This window comes from Martes martes, assembly GCF_963455335.1.
Source record: "Martes martes genome assembly, chromosome: 4".
In the NCBI taxonomy this organism is placed as follows: Eukaryota; Metazoa; Chordata; class Mammalia; order Carnivora; family Mustelidae; genus Martes; species Martes martes.
In genome coordinates this window covers 157,658,282-157,679,259 of record NC_137891.1, presented here as the reverse complement: position 1 = coordinate 157,679,259, position 20,978 = coordinate 157,658,282, and the positions used below count along the sequence as shown (strand labels likewise).

General features: G+C 44.7%; 1 protein-coding gene across 5 annotated transcripts in view; it reads left to right on the top strand.

Moving 5' to 3' along the window:
- The window catches only part of ST3GAL3 (ST3 beta-galactoside alpha-2,3-sialyltransferase 3), a 186,059-nt gene that overhangs the window by 105,159 nt on the left and 59,922 nt on the right, over nucleotides 1-20,978 (top strand). For all 5 annotated transcript variants that reach the window (XM_080801259.1, XM_080801260.1, XM_080801258.1 and 2 more), the window contains one exon: nucleotides 5,798-5,890. In XM_080801259.1, the coding sequence (XP_080657385.1) occupies nucleotides 5,798-5,890 (93 nt within the window). The remainder of the gene's footprint in view (nucleotides 1-5,797; nucleotides 5,891-20,978) is intronic.

Below are 20,978 nucleotides of genomic sequence, written 5' to 3'. Positions count from 1 at the left end.
CAAGATTCATTGTTTATGCACCACCCCCAGTGCTCCGTGCAATATGTGTCCTCCTCAATATCTACCAGCAGGCTCACCCAGCCCCTCACCACCCCCCAAAACCCTCAGTTTGTTTTTCAGAGCCCACAGTCTCTCATGGTTCATCTCCCGCTCCGATTTCCCCCGACTCACTTCTCTCCATCTCCCCATGTCCTCCGTGTTATTCCTTATGCTCCACAAGTAAGTGAAACCATGTAATTGACTCTCTCTGCTTAAGAAATGCATCTTCATCAGGACGGTGAGGGAGGATAGCATTGAAGAACTGGTGGTGGGGCTAGCCCTGGGCTGAGGGTTCTTTTTTTTTTAAAGATTTTATTTATTTATTTGAGAGAGTGAGAGAGAGCATGAGAGGGGAGAAGGTCAGAGGGAGAAGCAGATTTCCCATGGAGCTGAGAGCCTGATGCAGGACTCAATCCCAGGACTCCGGGATCATGACCTGAGCTGAAGGCAGTTGCCTAACCAACTGAGCCACCCAGGTACCCCTGGGCTGAGGGTTCTTATCCGACGGTAATATTGGCTAGCTCTGATTAAATTGCTCTACTGGCTTGAAAGGACACTACTGTTTATTCGCTGCTGCTAGTCAAGCAGTGTGTGAGGTGTTATCTACACAGTCTTGTTACATGGTCCTGACCAGTTCCTGAACTCCACAGCAGTGAGCTGGGGGCCGAATGAAGGAAGAGACATAGTAGGGGGCTGATCTGATTTCAGTCCTCTCAGAGAAGGTTCTGGAAATTAGATCATTGCTCACAAGATGCCCGTCACTGGATTTTAGAGGCCCAGGAAGAATCCTCACAGTCCCATCTCCATTTCTCACAGCTATCACCACGTCTCCCCTATGCTTTCTGCTAATTAACCTTCCAACTAGTCAAGGTAACCAGTTGAGTTCACGCCAACAAACATTTTGGTGGGTACTTCTGTACTCTGTGCCGTGCATGGTGCCTAGGTGCTCTGCACCAGGCTCAGTTTTCATGGTCCAGGAGAGAAGGCTCATTTAAAGGGACATTTACTCTTCGGTGTAACTGGTGGTGGGCCAGAACCAGGTCCTAGCCATCATTGTGTCCCTAATTCCAGGCCAGTGTCCCGCAGTGTCCCACAAGGCTGTTACAGTGAGCATGTATTGAGAGAAAACTAAGCTGTTATACTAAGCACTTTATTCTCTCTCTTTTTTAAAATAAGTAATGTTAGCAATTTTATTCAAAATCATCAAAAACTGGAAGGAGCCAAGATATCTGTCAAGGTGAATGGATACACAAAGTGTATCCATACAATTAAATAATATTCAGTGATAAAAACAAATGAACTATTAAGCCACACAAAGACCTGGATGCAGTTTAATTTTTGTTGTTGTTTTGTGTGTGTTTTGTTGTTGTTGCTGTTTTTGTATTTTTTGGTCATGTCTTTTTGTTTTGTTTTGTTTTAAGTTTATATTTTAATTACAGTTACTTAAAAGCACTTTATTCTCACCCTAACCCTCAGGACGGTCGTGTGAGTACCATCCCAGTTTTTAAAGATGTGGCCTTGAAGGCACAGAGCAAATCCATAGCATGGCCAAAGTCATGCAGCTAGGAAGGGTGGAGCCAGGACAAGTCTGAGTAGAGTGGCTCGCCTCCAAATGTTTGTTGAGTGAATGCATGAACGAATGAATGAGAGGGATGGAGGGGAGGGGGCAGGAAAGAGCATGGCAACAAGTGAGCTAGCTAAGGTGAAAGTAGGCTGGGTGAAATGAGGTCCGCAGGCAGGTGGGTTGGTTCTGCTGGGGAGGGAAATGGGTGCAAAGGTGACTAGGCAGTCGCTGGCCAGGGTGGGGAGGGGCGAGCAGAGGAAGGCCAGTCCTTCTACTTTTGTATTAGGTCTGTCCCCCTCCTCCCCCGTCCCTACCTCCTCAAGGACATTTGTCCTACAGCTGTCCTATCTCTTGACGCATCAGGAGTTACCCTCTTATTCCAGCCAAATTACAAACGTGCTAAACTGTCTCCTAACCTCAAAAAACATCTTTCCCTGCTTCTTCCCTTCATCTGTTGCTGCATTTCTCTGTCTTCCTTTAGAGCAAAAACAGTAGTCTCTATTCTGCGACTCCACTCATTCTGTTTTCCCTTAAACCCAGTGAAATCAGCCTTTCACCCCCACTCTCCAGTGAACCAGCTCTTTCAAGGTCAGGAGTAACCTCCATGTTGCCAAAGCCAGCTGTCCAGCCAGTGGCCACACCTTGCCAGGCCTTCCACTGTGTTCCATGCAGGTGGTTCCTTTGTCCTTCTTGAGACACTCCTGGCCTTTGGCAACGGAGAGAGCACTCACTCTCTCCAGATTAGCGTTTTGTCTCATGGACTGCTCCTTCCAGCCTTCCCTTACCTCCCCAGCATTGATCCCTAAATGCACTCTCCCACTGGGCATCCTTCGGGGACGCGCCCCTATCACAGAATCCAAACCAGAACGAGGCATTCGGAGCCTCCATGATCTGGATGCCTGCCTCTGCCACCTCACGTTTCACATAACCTCGTGTGGTGCTGTAGGGGACGGGCGGCCCCTCTCAGGGTACTTTCTCACCACATCCTCCCAAGATCCCTGGGAACTGAGTGGTTCCCATTTGCAGATGAGCAAGATGAGAATCAGATTTTCCATCACTTGCCCAAGGTCACACAACTTGCCAGTGTCCTCTGTGAAAGTGTCTTGTTCCAGATCCCGTGCTCTTCCCACTTAGAACCTCCGCGCGGCCTGATCCTTAAACTCAGTGCTGCTGGGTGAGGCAGGGGAGTGGAAGTGTGGTTCCTTCTCTTGGGTTCCAGTCTGTCCGCCTGGCTTCCCTCTTGAGTGCAGTGGTTCACACTCTTCACCCCAGGGGCTTGGTAGTCACGTTTGCAGGACAATGGGTGCTCTTACTGGTCGAAATGCTAAATCTCCCAAAATGAAAGGCCAGCTGGAGAGTATGAGAAGAACAAGGGCTGAATGATCTGATCAGACATCTGTGGGGGCCTCCTGGCATTTGGAGTGTGAGTGCCTTAGAGAAACTAACTATTCTGGCCGGAGGGAGTTGGCGACTGTTAATCTTGGTGGTTTTGACCGCTAACTGCCCCAGAGGTCCCAGCCTGCTGTATGACTCAGAATCCCCAACACTCCCCCTATTCTTCTCTCCCTGGGGTAGTCAAGAGGCCACTGCTAAGGCATTTTAATTTGGTAATAACTTGACCTGGCCCACTGTCCTCGAGGCTGTATGTTCTAAAAGTTACTGTCGCCTTTTAAATGGGGGTTGATTTAGAACTGCTCATCCTCGACATTGGGCTACCTTGCACTCTCATGGGAAGAGCCTTTCCAGCTGGGTTGTGGCTTCCCTGTGCTCCAGCTGGCCAGTGCCCCCTCTTCTCCATGATAGATGACCTGAGTCTGCAGACCTGGGACTGCCCATGGCCCTTATTCCTGAAGCATCTCGCCAGAAGTGTAAACCAGACAGAGGAAAGACGTGGCCAAAGCCTTGTCTCTTGTCATGTATACATTTCTGTGGGGCAGTGTGTTTGAGGGGCAACTGCAGTCCTTCTTTCGTCTTCAGTGTGAGACCTTCTGGAACTGAGAAAGAACACAGGAACGGTTACAAGGCAGGCACACAGATGGCAGGGGATTGGGAGGCACGGGTAGGAGGAACTCACGACACCTCACTGCTTGTCTACACCCTTTCAAAGAGCGGTGTGAGGCCTTCTTGGCCCTCCTCTCTACCCCCTCTCTACCCCTCTCTACCAGCGCTGGCCACTTCCATGCTGCCCGCGGACTCGGCGCTTCGCTGTGTGATGGCGCTTACCATGGTCCCGCACTGTGGTGGTGCCATGTTGGGAGCTCCTGCCCTGCTGTCTGCCACTTCCCTAGCCGTAGGATCTTGGATAAGTCTCTTTATCTTTCTGAGCTCCTGTATAAGTTAATAACTAAGAGGACCTACTCACACGGCTGTTGAGAACTGAAAAAAAAAAAAAATCTTTCAGTCACTGTGCCTTGTCTGAGAGCTTCCTGCAAGGTCATCGATTGTGCTGGAGTTTAGATTTCGTTTCGGAAATACAGTTGCTTACATAAGAAAATACTGTTACGTAAATTCTCTTGTTAAACCTTTGACTCTCCTTTGCCTACCAAATAAAGTCTCAGCGCTGGCGTAGCGCTGGGCATTTGCATCTGCATTTCTGCCTTCACATTTCATTGATGGGAAAGGCTATATAAAAAAAAAAAAAGTAGATTTCTGGAAGAAATTGCACATGGATACATCTGAGTTTGTCTAAATTCAGTGAGCAGTTACTCTGTGCCAGGCCCTGGGCTAGGCCCATAGGGGCACACGAGTGAATCACACATGACACACGCTAGCGGTGGCATCATCGTTCCTGGCTCTCCAGTCCGGGCGCCAGCTCCCTTCCCCCCAGACCTGCCCCACCCAGTTCCTGCAGAAGGCAGCCCCGAGGGGAGACTTACCATGGGGCCCCAGCTCGGTGGAGCAGCTGGGCATCAGTGTGTTGGCAGCGGGCCCAAGGGTGGAGGCGGGGGAGGGGGGTTGGGCCTGGGAACTGGCAGCCCGCCAGTGCTCCCTCAGGTGCCCCAGCACGCAGGGCCTCCAGCCTCGCAGCCACTGAATGTGTCCTGTTCTTCCACTGTGGTTTTCTCGGGACTGCACTGGCAAGAATTTTTGGTGGCGGGGCAGTGACTCCAGCCCCACGGGGAACACATAAGGACATTGAAGCCCAAAGATATGAAGGGATTGGACTGTAGTTGCTGCCACAAAACCAGAGCTGGGACACACAAGTCCTCTGAAAAAATATCCTGCAGATATTCAGCAAACACTCTGGGTTGTGGGCTCCTAAGATTGTCTTGTTTCCGGTACAAGTTCGTGAGACTGTAGCAGAGTCATGTTGCTCTGTCGGAAAATTACAGACATCTTCTGTGGGTCCATCTCTTCACAAGGGACTGGAGGTGCAGGGTTAAATCGGACTCCAGCTTTGGGAATTCACAGCATAATGAGGGAGACGTACTCCCAGCAATTCTAGTACAATACGGCATATAACATGGGTGGCAGGGGGACCGACTGTGGGGCACAGGGGAAGCACTTAGCCCAACCTGGGGGTCAGGGGATTACTCCCAGTGGAGTAGAGACCTGAACTTAATTGCGAAGGACCAGTAGGCGTAGCCGGGTGGAAAGGGGCAAGGAAGAACATTCCAGGCACAGAATAGAAGAGCAGGAGAGCATCTACAGCTAAACATCTGATCATGACAGCTGTAGCCCCAACATATACTTGGCTTTAGGACACTGAGAGTGGTTCCCACTGGCTGGGTCCTAGTACGTCTGTGTGGAGAGAATAGAGGCAGGCGTGGCTGGCGTGTCAGGCCCCACAATGAAGCTTAAGAGGTCAGTGCCTGTGACTGTCAAAGCCCAGGCCGCTCTTCCCCTAGGTCTTGGGCCTCCACTTGCCCAGCCTGGGAGCCTGGATGCAGTTCCTGCTTTCCTTGGTATTAAGCTTGCTGCAAAGAATCTGCGCAAAACCCAGTGAGTTCCTTTTACCAAATTCTGTAAGAGGGGCGTTGCTAATTTATTTATTCCTTTAGGCCTTTGGGTTTAGGATTTCTCCCCCCCCCACCCCATCCCCCAGAAGTGTTGGTGTAGAAAAGGGGCTGAAAGCCTGATTGCTGAGAATGAAGCTTTATTCAAGGTTTTAAAAAACCTACAGCTCTTTAAGAACTAATACCCCACTGATTGCTCAGTGCCTGGCAAACTGTGACTTTCCTTCTCTTCCCATAGGCCTGCTGAGTTAGCTACCAAGTATGCAAACTTTTCAGAGGGAGCTTGCAAGCCTGGCTATGCTTCAGCCCTGATGACTGCCATCTTTCCCCGGTAAGTGCTCCCCTTTCTTCCTGTGGCCTAGGATGTGCTCTGAGAACGCGAGATTCTGTTGTAACTCACCTCTATGTCCTAGAGTCTGTGGGTGCCTGGAAGGGGCTTGTTTGGGTGGTTCCTATGCCAGTCCTACTCTCTGCCCTTGCTGTACCTTACCCACATCCTGCCTCTGGGAGATTACACCTGCCAGCACAACCTGTCTCTGTGGAGGGGAGGGAGCGGGTCGAACCTTCGTGGCCGCTCCTTGGAAGCCGGGTATCCAGTGGCAGCCAGACAAGGTTACCCAGCACAGAGGCTCTGAGCCACATATCAAAACTACGTGGCTTCAGGGAAACATATCCAAATAAAGCAGGGAACAAAGAGGAGTTTCAGAGGCTGGCTGTTCCAGCACCTTCTCTCTTTGTCCATTTTGCATTCTGGCGTTCCTGATTTCCTGATGCCAGGCTTGCCGAAAGAAACCGTGCCAAACGCTGGGATTTCCTTTTATCACTGCTGAAGGGCCTTGCTTACATATCTGCCTTTTCCTCTTGGGTTTTCTTTCCGTGAAGCCGTGGTATAGAGACGGTACTGACATGCCAGGATGGACTTTGCAGTCTAGAGTGCAGGGAAACTATCAGGGTCGTTTTGTTCCTTTGGAAAGTTCTTGGAGTGTCTGACTTAGAGTGGCTAGAGGAAAGGCTGCCCAGGACCCTCTGGGAGTTGGGTTGTGACACTTGTGCCACAGGGAGGAGCTCTGGAGGTGGCAGTGGCCTCTTGGGGTGTGATCTGTTCACTGTGGGAATGGTTTGCATCCCATCACTGAGCAGGCTGAGGTTAGGGCACACAATGTGCCTGCAGAGGAATGCTGAGAAACAGCTTGCCTGAAAGTAAATCCAGAATATTCAGTTTTTATGCTTTTTTTTTTTTAAAAAGATTTTATTTATTTATTTCAGAGAGAACATGCACATGCGTGAGTTGGGGGGAGGGGCAGAGGGAGAAGCACAAGCGGACTCCCCCTGAGCAGAGAGCCCGATGCAAGGCTCCATCCCAGGACCTTGAGATCATGATCTGAGCCGAAGGCAGACGCTTAACTGACTGAGCCACCCATGCGCCCCACTCCTTTTCTTTTTCTAATGTGAGCAACCCAAGCTTGGCTCCTTGTCTAAAACAGGGACTCTGCTGGCTGAGTATCTGGTGTCCAAATGGAAATCTCTTTGTCCAGGGTGTACCTTCTGACTTTATTCCAAACAATATTTTTCCCCCAGCCATTAATTGAGCACCTCTGAAGTGTCTGGTGCTATGTTCCATATTCTTATAAATGTTTTCATCGGCTTACTTGACTGGGTCTGCTGGGCCAGACACCCGTGAGTTTTTCTTGACCTGGATATAGGTGTGGTTTGCCTTTTTTTTTTTTTTTAACTTTTTCTAATTGAAAGTAATACAAGCATATGGTTAAAGAAATAATAACTGAAAATGTGCAAAAGGGTATATACTCCTGTTCCAGATCCCTGCCCTAGAGACAGCCAGGGGTACCATAAATAGAGCATCATGTTTATTGTTTTGTATCTTGCTTTTTGCTCCTAACAGTATATGTTAGAGATTATCCTCTTACCAGCATGTATGGTAATCTTATTTGTATGATTGCATAACATACGATTGTATGGCTATATCATAATTTTTTAAAAAGTAAGATTTATTGAAGTTTAATTTACATGCAGTAAAATTGACATTTTGATGTAGTCATAGGGGTTTTGATAAATGCATACGTTTGAGCAACCACCACAACAGTCCACCAGAACATTTCCAACATCAGCCCCTGAAATTTCCCTTGACTGCTTTGTGGTTAACCCTTCCCCTGACCCCCAGACCCTGACAACCACTGATCAGTTTTCTGTTCCTAGAGTGTCTCCAGAATGTATATTAATGGAATCACATAGTGGGAAGCCTTTTGATGGTGCCTCTTTTATTTGGTATAATGTATTTGAGATTCACATGTGTGTTGTGTGTATCATTTGTTCCTTTTTATTGCTGAGTGGCATTCTGTTGTATGGATGTAACATAGTGTGTTCATCTGCTCACTAGGCAAAAGACATTGGGGTAAGTTCTAGTTTGGAGTGATTATAATGAAAGCCACTAGAAACATTTGTAGACAGGGTGTGTGTTTAACTCTATAGGAGATTGCCAAACTGTTTTCCAAATTGACTGTGCTGTTTTGCTTTCCTGCCATCAATGTTGAAGAGTTCCGGTTTCTCCACATCTCTGCTATCAGTGTTTTGAGTTGTAGCTATTCTAATTTATAGTGATACCTGACTGTGGTTTTAATTTGCATTCTACTAATGACTAATGATATTCAGTTTCATTTTCATGTGCTTATTTGGCATTCTTTTTTTTTTTTAAGTTTTTTTATTTATTTATGTGACAGAGAGAGAGCGATCACAAGTAGGCAGAGAGGCAGGCAGAGAGAGGGGGGGAAGCAGGCTCTCCGCTGAGCAGAGAGCCCAATGCGGGGCTTGATCCCAGGACCCTGGGATCATGACCTGAGCTGAAGGCAGAGGCTTAACCCACTGAGCCACCCAGGCGTCCTGGCATTCTTTTTTTTAAATAGATTTTATTTTATTTTATTTTATTTCAGTGTTCCAAAATTCATTGTTTATGCACCACCCCCAGTGCTCCATGCAATACGTGCCCTCCTTAATATCCACCACCAGGCTCACCCAACCCCCCACTCCCCTCCCCTCCAAAACCCTCAGTTTGTTTCTCAGACTCCACAGTCTCTCATGGTTTGTCTCCCCCTCCGATTTCTCCCACTCACTTCTCTCCTTCTCCTAGTGCCTTCTGTGTTATTCCTTATGCTCCACAGGTAAGCAAAACCATGTGATAATTGACTCTCTCTGCTTGACTTATTTCACTCAGCATAATCTCTTCCAGTCCCAACCATGTTGATACAAAAGTTGGGTATTCATCCTTTCTGATGTTTGGCATTCTTTTATCTTTGAGGATTTGTCCAAATCTCTTTTTTTAAATTGGTTGTCTTCTTATTGAATTGTAAGACAGCTTCACATATTGTGGATAGTAGACCTCTGTCAGGTGATTTGCAAATATTTTCTTGCAGTCTGTGGCTTGTCTTTTTATTCTCTTAATAATGTCTTTTACAGAGCAGAGATTTTTAATCATGATGAAGTCCAGTTTATCAATTTTTATCTTTTTTTAAAAAGATTTATTTATTTATTTATTTATTTGACAGAGAAAGAGAGAGAGACAGCAAGAGGGGGAACACAAACAGGGGAAGTGGAAGAGAGAGAAGCAGGCTTCCAGCTGGGCAAGGAGTCCAGTGCGGGGCTCGATCCCAGGATGTTGGGATCATGACCTAAGCCAAAGGCAGATGCTTAACCACTGAGCCACCTAGGTGCCCCTCAGTTTTTTCTTTTATGGATTTTGTTTTTGGTATTTTACCTAAGAAATCTTACCCTAGGGGCACCTGGGTGGCTCAGTGGGTTAAAGCCTCTGCCTTCAGCTTGGGTCATGATCCCGGGGTCCTGGGATCGAGCCCCGCATCGGGCTCTCTGCTCAGCAGGGAGCCTGCTTCCTCCTCTCTCTCTGCCTGCCTCTCTGCCTACTTGTGATCTCTGTCTGTCAAATAAATAAATAAAATCTTTAAAAAAAAAAAAAAAAAGAAATCTTACCCTAGTCCAAAGTCAAAAGGTCTTTTCCTATGTTTTCTTCTAGATTTTTATAGGTTTAGCCCTTACATTTAAGTATGTGACCTGTATCAAGTGAATTTTTATATATAGTTTTGCATATGTATGCTCAATTGTTCAGAACTATTTGTTGAAGACTAGTCTGTCTTCATTCAATTATGTTGGCGTATTTGTTGAAAATCAACTAGGCATGTATATGTGGGTCTCTTTCTGGAATCCTTGTTCCATTCCACTGATGTTTATGTCTCTCCTTGCACTGATATCACACTAATATAAACTAATATAAACAATCAGGTCTTCTGTTAATAAAGACAGTTTTATTTCTTCCTTTTCAATCTGGATGCCTCTTTTTCCTTTTTCTGGCTCATTGCACTGGCTAGAATCTTCAGTACAGTGTTGAACAGATGAGGTAAGAGTGAATATACTTGCCTTGTTTCCAGTCTCAGGGGGAAAACCTCTAGTCTTTCACCATTACGGTGTTAGCTGCAGGTTTTTCATAGATAACCTTTCAGATAGAGGGAGTTCTCTTCTATTTCTGGTTTGTTGAGAATGTTTATAATGAACAGTGTTGAATTTTGTCAGATGCTTCTTTTTCTGGATCTTTTGGCATGACCATACGGCTTTTTTTTTACTTTAGTCTGTCAATATGGTGAATCACAGTGATTTCTTCTTCATTGATTGATTTTCAAATGTTAAACCGACCTTGTATTACTAGAATAAACTTCACTTGGCTCTAATGTATTGTTCTTTTTATATATGGCTGGGTTCAATTTATTAATGTTTTATTAAGGGTTTTTGTTCACATAAACAGTCATGTGAAATATTGCTCTGTAGTTTCCTTGTAATGTCTTTAGTTTTGGCATCAGGGTAATGCTGACATCATAGGACAAGTGAGAAAAATATTCCTTCATCTGCAGTTTCCTGAAAGTTTTGTGTAGAACTGAGAATAATTTTCTTTAAATGATTAATAGGATTTATCAGCAAAGATATCTAGGGAGACCTAGGTTTTGTATTAAGAAAATCCCTTTGGGACGCATGGGTGGCTCAGTTGATTGAGCATCTGACTTTTGGTTTCCATTCAGGGCACAATGTCATGGGTTGTAAGAGTGAGCCCCATGTGGGGCTCTGCACTCATTGGGGAATCTGCTTGAGATTTTCTCCCTCACCTTCTGCCCCTCCTCCCCTCTCTCTCTCGAATAAATAAATAAATCTTAAAAAAAAAAAAAAAAAAGCGGGGCACATGGGTGGCTCAATGGGTTAAGCCTCTGCCTTCGGCTCAGGTCATGATCTGAGGGGCCTGGGATCGAGCCCCACATCGGGCTCTCTGCTCAGCAGGGAGCCTGCTTCCTCCTCTTTCTCTGCCTGCCTCTCTGCCTACTTGTGATTTCTCTGTGTGTGTGTCAAATTAAAAAAAAAAATGTTTTGTTTTTTTTTTAAAGATTTATTTATTTATTTATTTGTCAGAGAGAGTGAGCACAGGCAGACAGAGAGTCAGGCAGAGGCAGAGGGAGAAGCAGGCTCCCTGCTGAGCAAGGAGCCCGATATGGGACTCGATCCCAGGATCCTGGGATCATGACCTGAGCCGAAGGCAGCTGCGTAACCAACTGAGCCACCCAGGCGTCCCAAAAAAAAAAAAAAAATCTTTAAAAAAAAAAAAGGAAAATCCCTTTGTGGGCAGGTTTTTTAAACTAAGAATTATATTTCTAAAAAGAAAAAAGAATTTCATTTCTTTAATAGATCTAGAACTTTCATATTTCTATTCAGGTTTCCTATTTCTTCTTTGGTAGTTAATGCCTGACAGGGAATTTGTAGATTTCATCTCAGTTGTTAAATATACTGACATGAAATACATAATTTCTCTTTTTTTCCTAGTCTTTGTGGTTAGAGGTTTATCATTTTGATTGATCTTCTCACAGAACTAGCTTTTGGGTTCATTGATTTTTCTCTTTTGGTATTTTTCTCCCTATAATCATTGTTTTCTACTCTTCATTATTTCGTACCTTACAATTATTTAGGATTTAATTTATTCCTTGTTTCTTGAGATAGAAGATTAGACCACTGATTGATTCCTTGATTTCATGCTACAAAATTTTCTCTCTATGCTGTATCAGCTGGGATGCCTGGGTGGCTCAGTTGGTTAAGTATCTGCTTTTGGCTCAGGTCATGATCTCAGGGTCCTGGGATGGAGCCCCGCATCAGGCTCCATGCTCAGCGGGGAGTCTGCTTGTCCCTTTCCCTCTGCCCCTCCCCCCAATTTGTGCTCTCTTTCTGTTTCCTCTCAAATGAATAAATAAAGTCTTTTTAAAAAACTGTCAGCTACATCCCACAAATTTTGATATTGTATTCTTATTTTCATTGAGTTCAAGATATTTTCGAACTTCACTTGTGATTTCCACTTTGACCCGTGGGTTCTTTTGACATTTTGCTTAATTTCCAAAGATTTGAGGATGTTGCAGATATCTTTTTGTTGCAGATATCTGGCTTATTTTTGTTCTGATCAGAGAATATCTTTTGTTTAATTTTCATACTTTTAAGTTGATTGAGACCTGAGTCATGGGATAAAATGTGTTCCATTTCGGTGATGGTTGGTATCAAAAAACAGAGAGAGAGAGAGAAAATAACAAGTGTTGACAGAGATGTAGGGAAATTGGAACCCTTGTACACTGTTGGCCAGAATGTAAAATAGTGCAGCCACTATGGAAACAGCGTGATAATTCCTTTAAAAAATTGAAAATGGAGTGACCATGTGACCCAGCAATTCCCTTTCTGGATATACACTCAGAAGAAATGAAAGCAGGTCAAGCCGGTATTGGTACACCCATGGTCAGAGCAGCATTATTTTACAATAGCCAAAGCAATCCAAGCGTCTATCCAGAGAGATGGAAGGATAAACGAAATATGATATAGTCGTACAATGGAACATTATTCAACCTTACAAAGGCAGGAAATTTTAAGATGCCACAACATGTGTGAGCCTTAAGGACATTATGCTAAGTGAAATAAGCCAGTCATCGAAAGAAAAATATGTTTGGTTCCACTTATATGAAGTACATGAAGTAGTCAAATTCGTAGAGACAGAAAAGAGTTTCATGGTTACCAGAGGTTGGGGGGAGGGGAAATGGGAAGTTGCTTAGTGGATGTAGAGTTTCCATTTTGGAAGATGAAAAGAGTTCTGGAGACTGGTTGTATAATGTGTATGTATGTACTTTCATACTACTGAATTGTATACTTAAAAATGTTTTAAGATGTGGGGCATCTTGCATGCAGCTCTTGATCTTGGGGTCATGAGTTTGAGCCCCATGTTGGACATAGAGCTTACTTTAAAAAAATGTTTAAGATGGGGGCACCTGGATGACTTAGATAGTTAAGCGCCTGACTCTTGATTTTGCCTTGGGTCATGGTCTCAGGGTCCCGGGTTCAAGCCCTGCATCAGGTTCCATGCTCAGAGGGTAGGCTGCTTGAAGATTCTGTCTCTGTCTCTCCCTGTGCTTACATGGTCTCTCTCTCAAATAAATAAATCTTTAAAAAAGAGTTTAAGGGGCGCCTGGGTGGCTCAGTGTGTTGAGCCTCTGCTTCGGCCCAGGTCATGATCCCAGGGTCCTGGAATCGAGCCCTGCATCGGGTTCTGTGCCCAGCGGGGAGCCTGCTTCCCCCACCCTGCCTGCCTCTCTGTATACTTGTGATTTCTCTCTCTCTGTCAAATAAATAAATAAAATCTTTAAAAAAAAAGTTTAAGATGGTAAATTTATGTTATGTGTATGTTACCACAATTTTAAAGTGATCTTTACACCCAAGGTGGGGCTTGAACTCACAACCCTGAGATCAAGGCTCAGTTGCATGCTCTACCCACTGAGCCAGCCAGGTGCCCCAATTTTTAAAAAAAATTTAATGAGGGGCACCTGGGTGGCTCAGAGGGTTGAGTCTCTGCCTTCGGCTCGGGTCATGATCTCAGGGTCCTGGGATTGAGCCCTGCATCGGGCTCTCTGCTCGGCGGGGAGCCTGCTTCCCCCTCTCTCTCTGCCTGCCTCTCTGCCTACTTGTGATCTCTCTCTCTGTCAAATAAATAAATAAAGTCTTTAAAAAAAAATTTTAATGAGAGGGAAGTCTATTATAGTTATCGACAAGCTTTTTTTTTCTGTGGGTCTTTCTTCCTTTCTATAGATACATATTTCCTTAGGGTTTCCCTTTTTATCTGCCTGAAGAACTTCTTGTAATGATTCCTATGAGTCAGATTTAATGGCAATGCAGTCTTTCAGCTTTGGTTTCACTGATAAAGTCTTTATTTTACATTAAGGTTTTTCTCTTTTCAAAGATTTTATTTATTTGTCAGAGAGAGAAGGAGAGAGCACAAGAGAGAGCGGGCAGGCAGAGGGAGAAGCAGGCTCCCGCTGAGCAGAGAGCCCAACACGGGGCTCAATCCCAGGACCCTGGGATCATGACCTATGCCAAAAGCAGACGTTTAACCCACTGAGCCAGCCAAGCATCCCTTACATTAAGTTTTGAAAGGTTTTTTGGGGTTTTTTTTTGGTGAGGGGGGCAGGGGACTGACAATATAATTCTAGGTTGAGGGTTTTACCCACACCAATTACTTTGAAATTATAACTTCATTTTATTTTAGCTTGCATAGTTTCTTATGAAAGTCTCTGTCATTCTTACCTAGTTTTACCTCATATGTAATGTCTTTATCTTCCTCTGGCTGCTTTTTGAGATTTTTTTCTCTTTGTCACTGATTTTCAGCAATTTGATTATGATGTGCCCTATTATGGTTTTCTTTAGTTTGGGATTTTTCCTCAGCTCCTTGGACCTATGGATTCATAGTTATTGGTTTTTTAAAGATCAGATTTGGACTTTTTCTTGTCCTTATTTTTTTTTTTTTTTCAAATATTTTTCCTACCCCACCTCTCTTCCCAGGAGTCTAGGGAATCCCACAGGCCGCTGATGCCTTTCCCTCACCGCCCCCCAGTCTTATTTCTCTCTGTGCCTCATTTTGGGTAGTCGACATTGCTAAGTCTTCACGTCCACTGAGTTTTCTTTCATAGTGTCCAGTCAGCTGTTTATCTCATCTGGTGTATTTTCATTCTAGATACTGAGTTTTTAAATCTCTCGAGTTCCATTTAGGTCTTTTTATATCTTCCATTTCATTCTTTGTTATGCTCATGTGTTCTTCTACTTTCTTAAACATGTGGAATATATTTACAATAGCTGTTTTCATATCCTTGTCTGCTAATTCCATCATCACTCTCATTTCCGGAATGGTTTCTATTGATGATTTCCCTCCCAGTTATGGCCCATAACCGGGATTTCCCTTCTGGTTATGGCCCTTTTTGGGTCTTTGTATTCCTTGCCCCACATCAAATTACCTGCCTGGTAATTTTTTATTAGATTCCAGACATGCAAAGTTTACATTTTTCTGGGCTAGATTTTTGTTGTATTCTTTTAAAGAGTGTTTGATTTTGCTTGGGCATGTGGCTGAGTTACTTGGAATCGGTTTTAGCCCTTTGAGGCTTGCTTTTAACGCTGTTAGTGCAGGTTGTGAGCAGTCTTTTGTCTGGGGCTAATTTATCCCCATTTCTAATGTTGTACCATTCTGAGGACTCGACCCTGTGCCTTGTGCTTTATGAAGTATTTCCACTCTGATTTATTTCCACTCAGGTTTTTGTAAATACTAACAATTCCCAACCCTGTATGGGCATCAGGAACTGTTTGGTCTACTGCTTCCTGGTGGTCTTTTCTCAGCCTCAGATTTTCCTCTCATATATATACACAGAGAAGTGCTTGGCTAAAGATCTGAGGGGACCCCTTCGCAGATCTCCAGAGCTTTCTGTGCAACTCTGTCCTCTCTATTGGTCTTCTCCACAAGTTCTAGCCCTTTGGTCTTCTAAATTGTGACTTGTTTTCTGAACTCTGAAAGACCACTGGGCTCTCTTTGGGTTCCTCCTCCCTGTACTGGTCTGAAAACTGTTTTCTTTTTTTTTTTTTTTTTTTTTCACATAGTTTGACTTGTTTCTTTGTTGTTTAAGGTAAGAGGTTAAATCGTATCCCTGTTATTCCATCATGGCTAGAAACAGAAGTACCTTATTCTGTTTTATGTAGCATTTCATTGTATAGATGTACAATAGTTTAATTAGGTAATTCCCTGTTGATGGACTTTTATGCATTTTCTAATCTTTATTACAAATATTATTACATCATTGAATAACCTTTTCTGTACATCATTTCCTACACATGTGAGGTCACCTAGAATAAAGAAAAATATTTCTGGATCACAGTTACAAGCATTTGCAACTTTGAAAGTTACTGGCAAATTGCCCTCAGTAAGCAGTTTTTGAATTTACATCCATACATTGTGATCTGTGAAGGTGTCTTCCTCTGTGCTTTCTTCTAGTCCTTTTATACCTTTATTATTTATATTTGAATTAATCCGTCAGGGTTTTTGTTGTGGGTGTTTTGTGTTGTTTCGGTGTTAGGAGTGATCCTTGGTGTTGTAACTTGGGTTTGTGTTCTTTTTTTCCTTGCGGGTAGCTAGCATTTCTCGATAACTTTGACCAAATGTACTAAGTAAAAATCAGGATTTTGATTTTTATAGCATCAACTCTTTTAAAAATTTATTTGAGCTGGAGAACAAGAGAAAGAGCACAAGCAGGGGGCAGAGGGAGAGGGAGAAGTGGGCTCCTCGCTGAGCAGGGAACCCAGCGTGGGGCCTGATCCCAGGACCCCACGGTTGTGACCTGAGCTGAAGGCAGATGCTTAACCGAGTGAGCCACCTGGGTGCTGCTATGGCATCAACAGTTGACACAGAAGGTCTTAATGCAGTTTTGGGTTTGTTTGTTTGTTTTTAAGATTTTTATTTATTTATTTATTCATTTGACAGACAGAGATCACAAGTAAGCAGAGAGGCAGGCAGAGAGAGAGAGGGGTAAGCAGGCTCCTTGCAGAGCAGGTAGCCCGATGCGGGACTCGATCCCAGGACCCCGAGATCATGACCCGAGCCGAAGGCAGAGCCTTTAACCCACTGAGCCACCCAGGTGCCCCCTTAATGCAGTTTTGATGTGGTAGTTTTGACACAGTCTAAACCATTAAATCTTTATGTTTGTTTGTTTTTAAACCAAGTGCTGTGTGAAACCTACATTCTTAGTCTGTTCCTAAGCCTTGTTCCTCCCGGAGCCCATCCAGTCACTGACTCCCACACTCGGGTACATATGGGGGAGCAGGCGGTGGAAATGGAAGGGACGCCGATGTGCCAGCCTGTTCTGCCTACAGAGTCCTGCTTCTCAGGAAAACCAGCCTGTTCCCTCAAAACCCTTTGTGCTGTCTGCTGGGAAGTCTTCCTTTCTTTCCCTGAGACTTGCCTGCCTGGAGACATCTTCTGCTAATGAGAAAGACAGGGAAGAGGGGGAGCCCTCAGGAAATGGAGAGACCGAGGGTATGAGGGTTGTGGTACAATACTCTTCTAATGGAAAGAGTGAAGAGAATAATTATTTTGATGTAGAAGAATTATTTTGACATATACTAATACATGAAAGATTGGAAAGAGATGAGATGAGACAGAAAGTTCTCACAGCTTTCTCACTTAACATACTGTGGGACCTTGGAAAAGTCTGAGTATTACTTACCTCATTAAGTCAAGAGAATGAAATGAGATGATGTGTCTTAGGGGTATAAATGTTGATCATTCCAGAAAATTTTCGTGTTAGACGCTTACTAAGTGAATTCCCACTTTCTCAATGACTTTTATCATGATCAGATAAGTTTTTATCAGGAAGGAATAAAGATCCCAGAATAGATCATGATAAACATTTAAAATATAGGTTTTAGGAGCAGGGTAGGGAATGTACGTTTTTAAAGCAAAAAGTGTAACTGATGAAACTTGGCACATCCTATTTTCCTGGCAATCCTTTGCTATGTATGTTTGAGTCACCTTTTCTGCTTTGGTGAAAGGTTTTTTTTTTTTTTTTTTTTTTTAATTTTTACATTTATTTTTGGTGGGGCAGAGGGAAAGAAGAATTTTAAGCAGGCTCTACACCCAGCACAGAGCCCGACTGCGGGCTTAATCTCACGATCCTGAGATCACAACTTGAGCCAAAATCGAGAGTCAGACCCTTAACTGACTGAGCCACCCAAGCACCCTTTGGTGAAAGATTTAATAGCATGTCTTTTAGATGGTGGCCAATGGAGCCACTCAGCATGGGGAGCGAGCATAGCATCTACAGGCTAAGCCTGGGGCAAACGGTCTCAGCAGAAAGCAGAAAGAAGAAGCCAAGTCTAGGCCATGGCCATGCTCCAGTGGCAGTGATAGCTGACGCCTCTTGATGTATCAGATTGTCTGATGAGACCTTTTCCCATCTTTCCTGTTTTAATCCTCCCAACAATCTTATGAGATAGGTGTTGTCATTAATCCAGTTTTAAGTGTGGGAAGATGGGGGTGGAGAGAATGGATCAGTTTGCTTAAAGTCATAAAGATAGGAAGTGATGAAGCCAACTTTCAAACCCAAGCACTCTGACCGCAGAGTCCGCCAGCTTACCTGCCACATGCTGCTTCCTCTCCTGGCTGCTGTTTCATGGACAGGCTGGCTAGTGGCCAAAGTACAGAGGTCTACCAGATGTCTGGTGCTAGCTGATGAGGTACTGGTGTAGAAATCGCCCTCTTGCCCAGCTCTACAGAGGAAAACGTCACTTCTCTTGAGATCCACTTTGCTTTCGAAAGGCCAAGGTGCATGGTGTCTATCTGTGACTGTGTGTATCTGTGATTTTCATACCATTAAGGAATTATTGCCATGGTCCAAGCTGGCTGAATTCCCAAGAGTATAGGGATGGCCTTTGAAACCTTGCTGAGCTCTCTGAAGCAGGAAGTCTGGAATATTGACAGAGTCCCAGCTGCATGTTTTGGGGCCCTTGTGTGAGAAGGTACAAGAAGCCTAATACACTGCCTTCAAGGGTTTTGAAAGTTTGCTGGCTCCTGGCCAGGGTACCTGGGTACCTGGCATCCCCACATTCCATAGCTCCTCCCTCTCTGCTATTCCAGAAAGGATCCTTGGGATTCTTACTACTGCAATACCAGGGAGGGATGGTGGGATTGAAAGGCATCCCTGCTAAGCTTTGTCGCATACCGTAAGTTACATAGGAGAATAGAGCACCATCCGCTTCTACAAAATTATTGTCCTTCAGACTGGGAGCAAGTTGAACACCCTTCAAGCAAGGATGTACAGAGACTCATTGCAGTTGCTTCTCTACCCCGACCACCTTCCTCCCCGAAATGCTCTTGCTCAGGTCACTTGAAATGACTAAGTGACAAATCCAAGGGTAGACCTTCTCTTTTTCTGACCTCTCTGAAGCGGTTGACATTATTGATCTCTTCCTCCATTTTGAAACTCTCTCCTCTCAGTAATCTTTGTCCAAACTCCCTTCCAGTTGTCCTTCTACTTCTCTGATTGTTCCTTCTCAGTCTCTCTTGCAAGCAGCCTTCTTGTCCTGTGCCCACCTTTAAGTGCTGATGTCTGCCAGGGCTCAGTTGTGGTCTTCTTCACTTCGTAGTTGACCGTGTCAGTTAAAACCTGTTTGCCAATGACTCTCAGCTCCTGATACTTGACCCAAATACCCAACTCCCTGCTGGACAACTCCACTTGGATGACTCTCAGGCATCTCAAACTCAGTATGCCCAAGTCCTTGAATTCCTGTTAAAGCTAATCAGTCCATATTGCCTCTTTCCATGAATGACACCAGTATCCACCTGAGAGTGTCACCTGAGCCGGAAATCTGAGAGTTCTTCTTTCTCCTTCTCTCAACCAAATGTCCAGTTAGTCATCATGCCCTGACACTTCTGCCCTCTATAATATCTCTTCTCTGAGGTCAGTCCCTTCTCCTGTGCCCTGGTTCTTCAACCTCTCCTAGATCTTGGACCAAAACCCAGGAACCCGGATCTTCATTCTCTTTACTGACTTCTTCATATCCCTGTTTTAACATACTAAAGTCTCTTGTATCCCTTAAAAAATTGCCACATTGGGCATCTGGGTGGCTCAGTTGGTTGGTTTCAGCTCAGGTCAGGGCCCCGTGGGTTGTGGGATCGAGCCCAGAGTTGGACTTTGTGCTCAGCAGGGAGTCTGCTTGAAGATTCTCTCCTTCTACCCCTGCCCCAACTGCTGTCTCTGTAAAATAAATAAATCTTTAAAAAAAAAAAAAAAGTTGCCACATTAACTCTATTATCCTCTAAACCTAATGGTAATAGCTCCTGTTTCATTTGTTCAAGAAATCTTTAATGAGCACCTCCTACGTGCCAGACACTTTCCTAGGTGCTAGAGCTTCAGCATTGTGTAAGATACATGAAATCCATCCCTCAGAGACCTTATTTTCCGTCTGCAGACATACACAGTCTGTGCGTATAAAAGGTCAGCAGTTTTAGAGGGCTCCTACTATGTGCCAGCCGCTGTGCTAAACATTGTATATTCATTATATCACTTAGTCTTTGCAGTAACCCTTTGGAATAAGTGTTACTAATACCCATTTTACAGGTGAAAAAGCTATAACTTGGCCCAAGTCACAGTCGCACAGAGCTAGGATGCAAACCCACCAGCCCCACCTTTGTCCTGAGTCATGGCCCTGAACCGTGAGCCTGTAGGGGAATGCAGCTTCCTTTTGATTGTAGAGTGTTTTAAATATTGTCAGTGGGTGCCACTGCAGGGAAATCCCTGGGTGCTGGGCCTTTCTGGGAGGAGCAGAGCACTCAGTAACTCAAGCTTCTCTGTCTAGTGTCCAAGGGTGTGCAGCCCTGTGCGGGCTAGGCAGACTAAATGCCTGTCCTTGACCTGGACTCCAGTTTGAAGCTGGAAGAGTTGCCATTTGTGTCCTCTTGGTTTCTCTGCTGTCAGTTTTCTCTTCATGTATTCCCCGGTGTCCGTTGTTCTGACTTTTGGGAACCAATCCTTGATCTGCTTTTAAATTAGTACCACTTCAGGGGCGCCTTCGTGACTCAATGGGTTAAGCCTCTGCCTCCCTCAGGTCATGATCTCAGGGTCCTGGAATCAAGCCCCACATTGGGCTCCCTGCTCAGCGGGGAGCCTGCTTCTCTCTCTCCCTCTGCTGCTCCCCACTTGTGCTTTCTCTCCCTCTCCTGTTCTGTCAAATAAATAAATCAAATCTTAAAAAAAAAAAAAATTAACACCACTCCTGTATCAGCCTCCCCCTTCTGCCTCCCCCACCCTTCAAGGAATTCAGCACCCCCAGCCCTCCTGTCCCTTCCCTGTATCCTAGAGCTGGGAATTCCATGTCCTTCCTCTGTTCTATACATTAACCCTTATAGGCAAGTCTGTGGTAGGTGGCCAGAGTTGTTTTCTATGGGAAAATCTCCTTCCCTAGATGACTGGAGACTCATACTCCTTTCTTTGCACTGGTGACTGTTGCAGAAAACCTGCTGG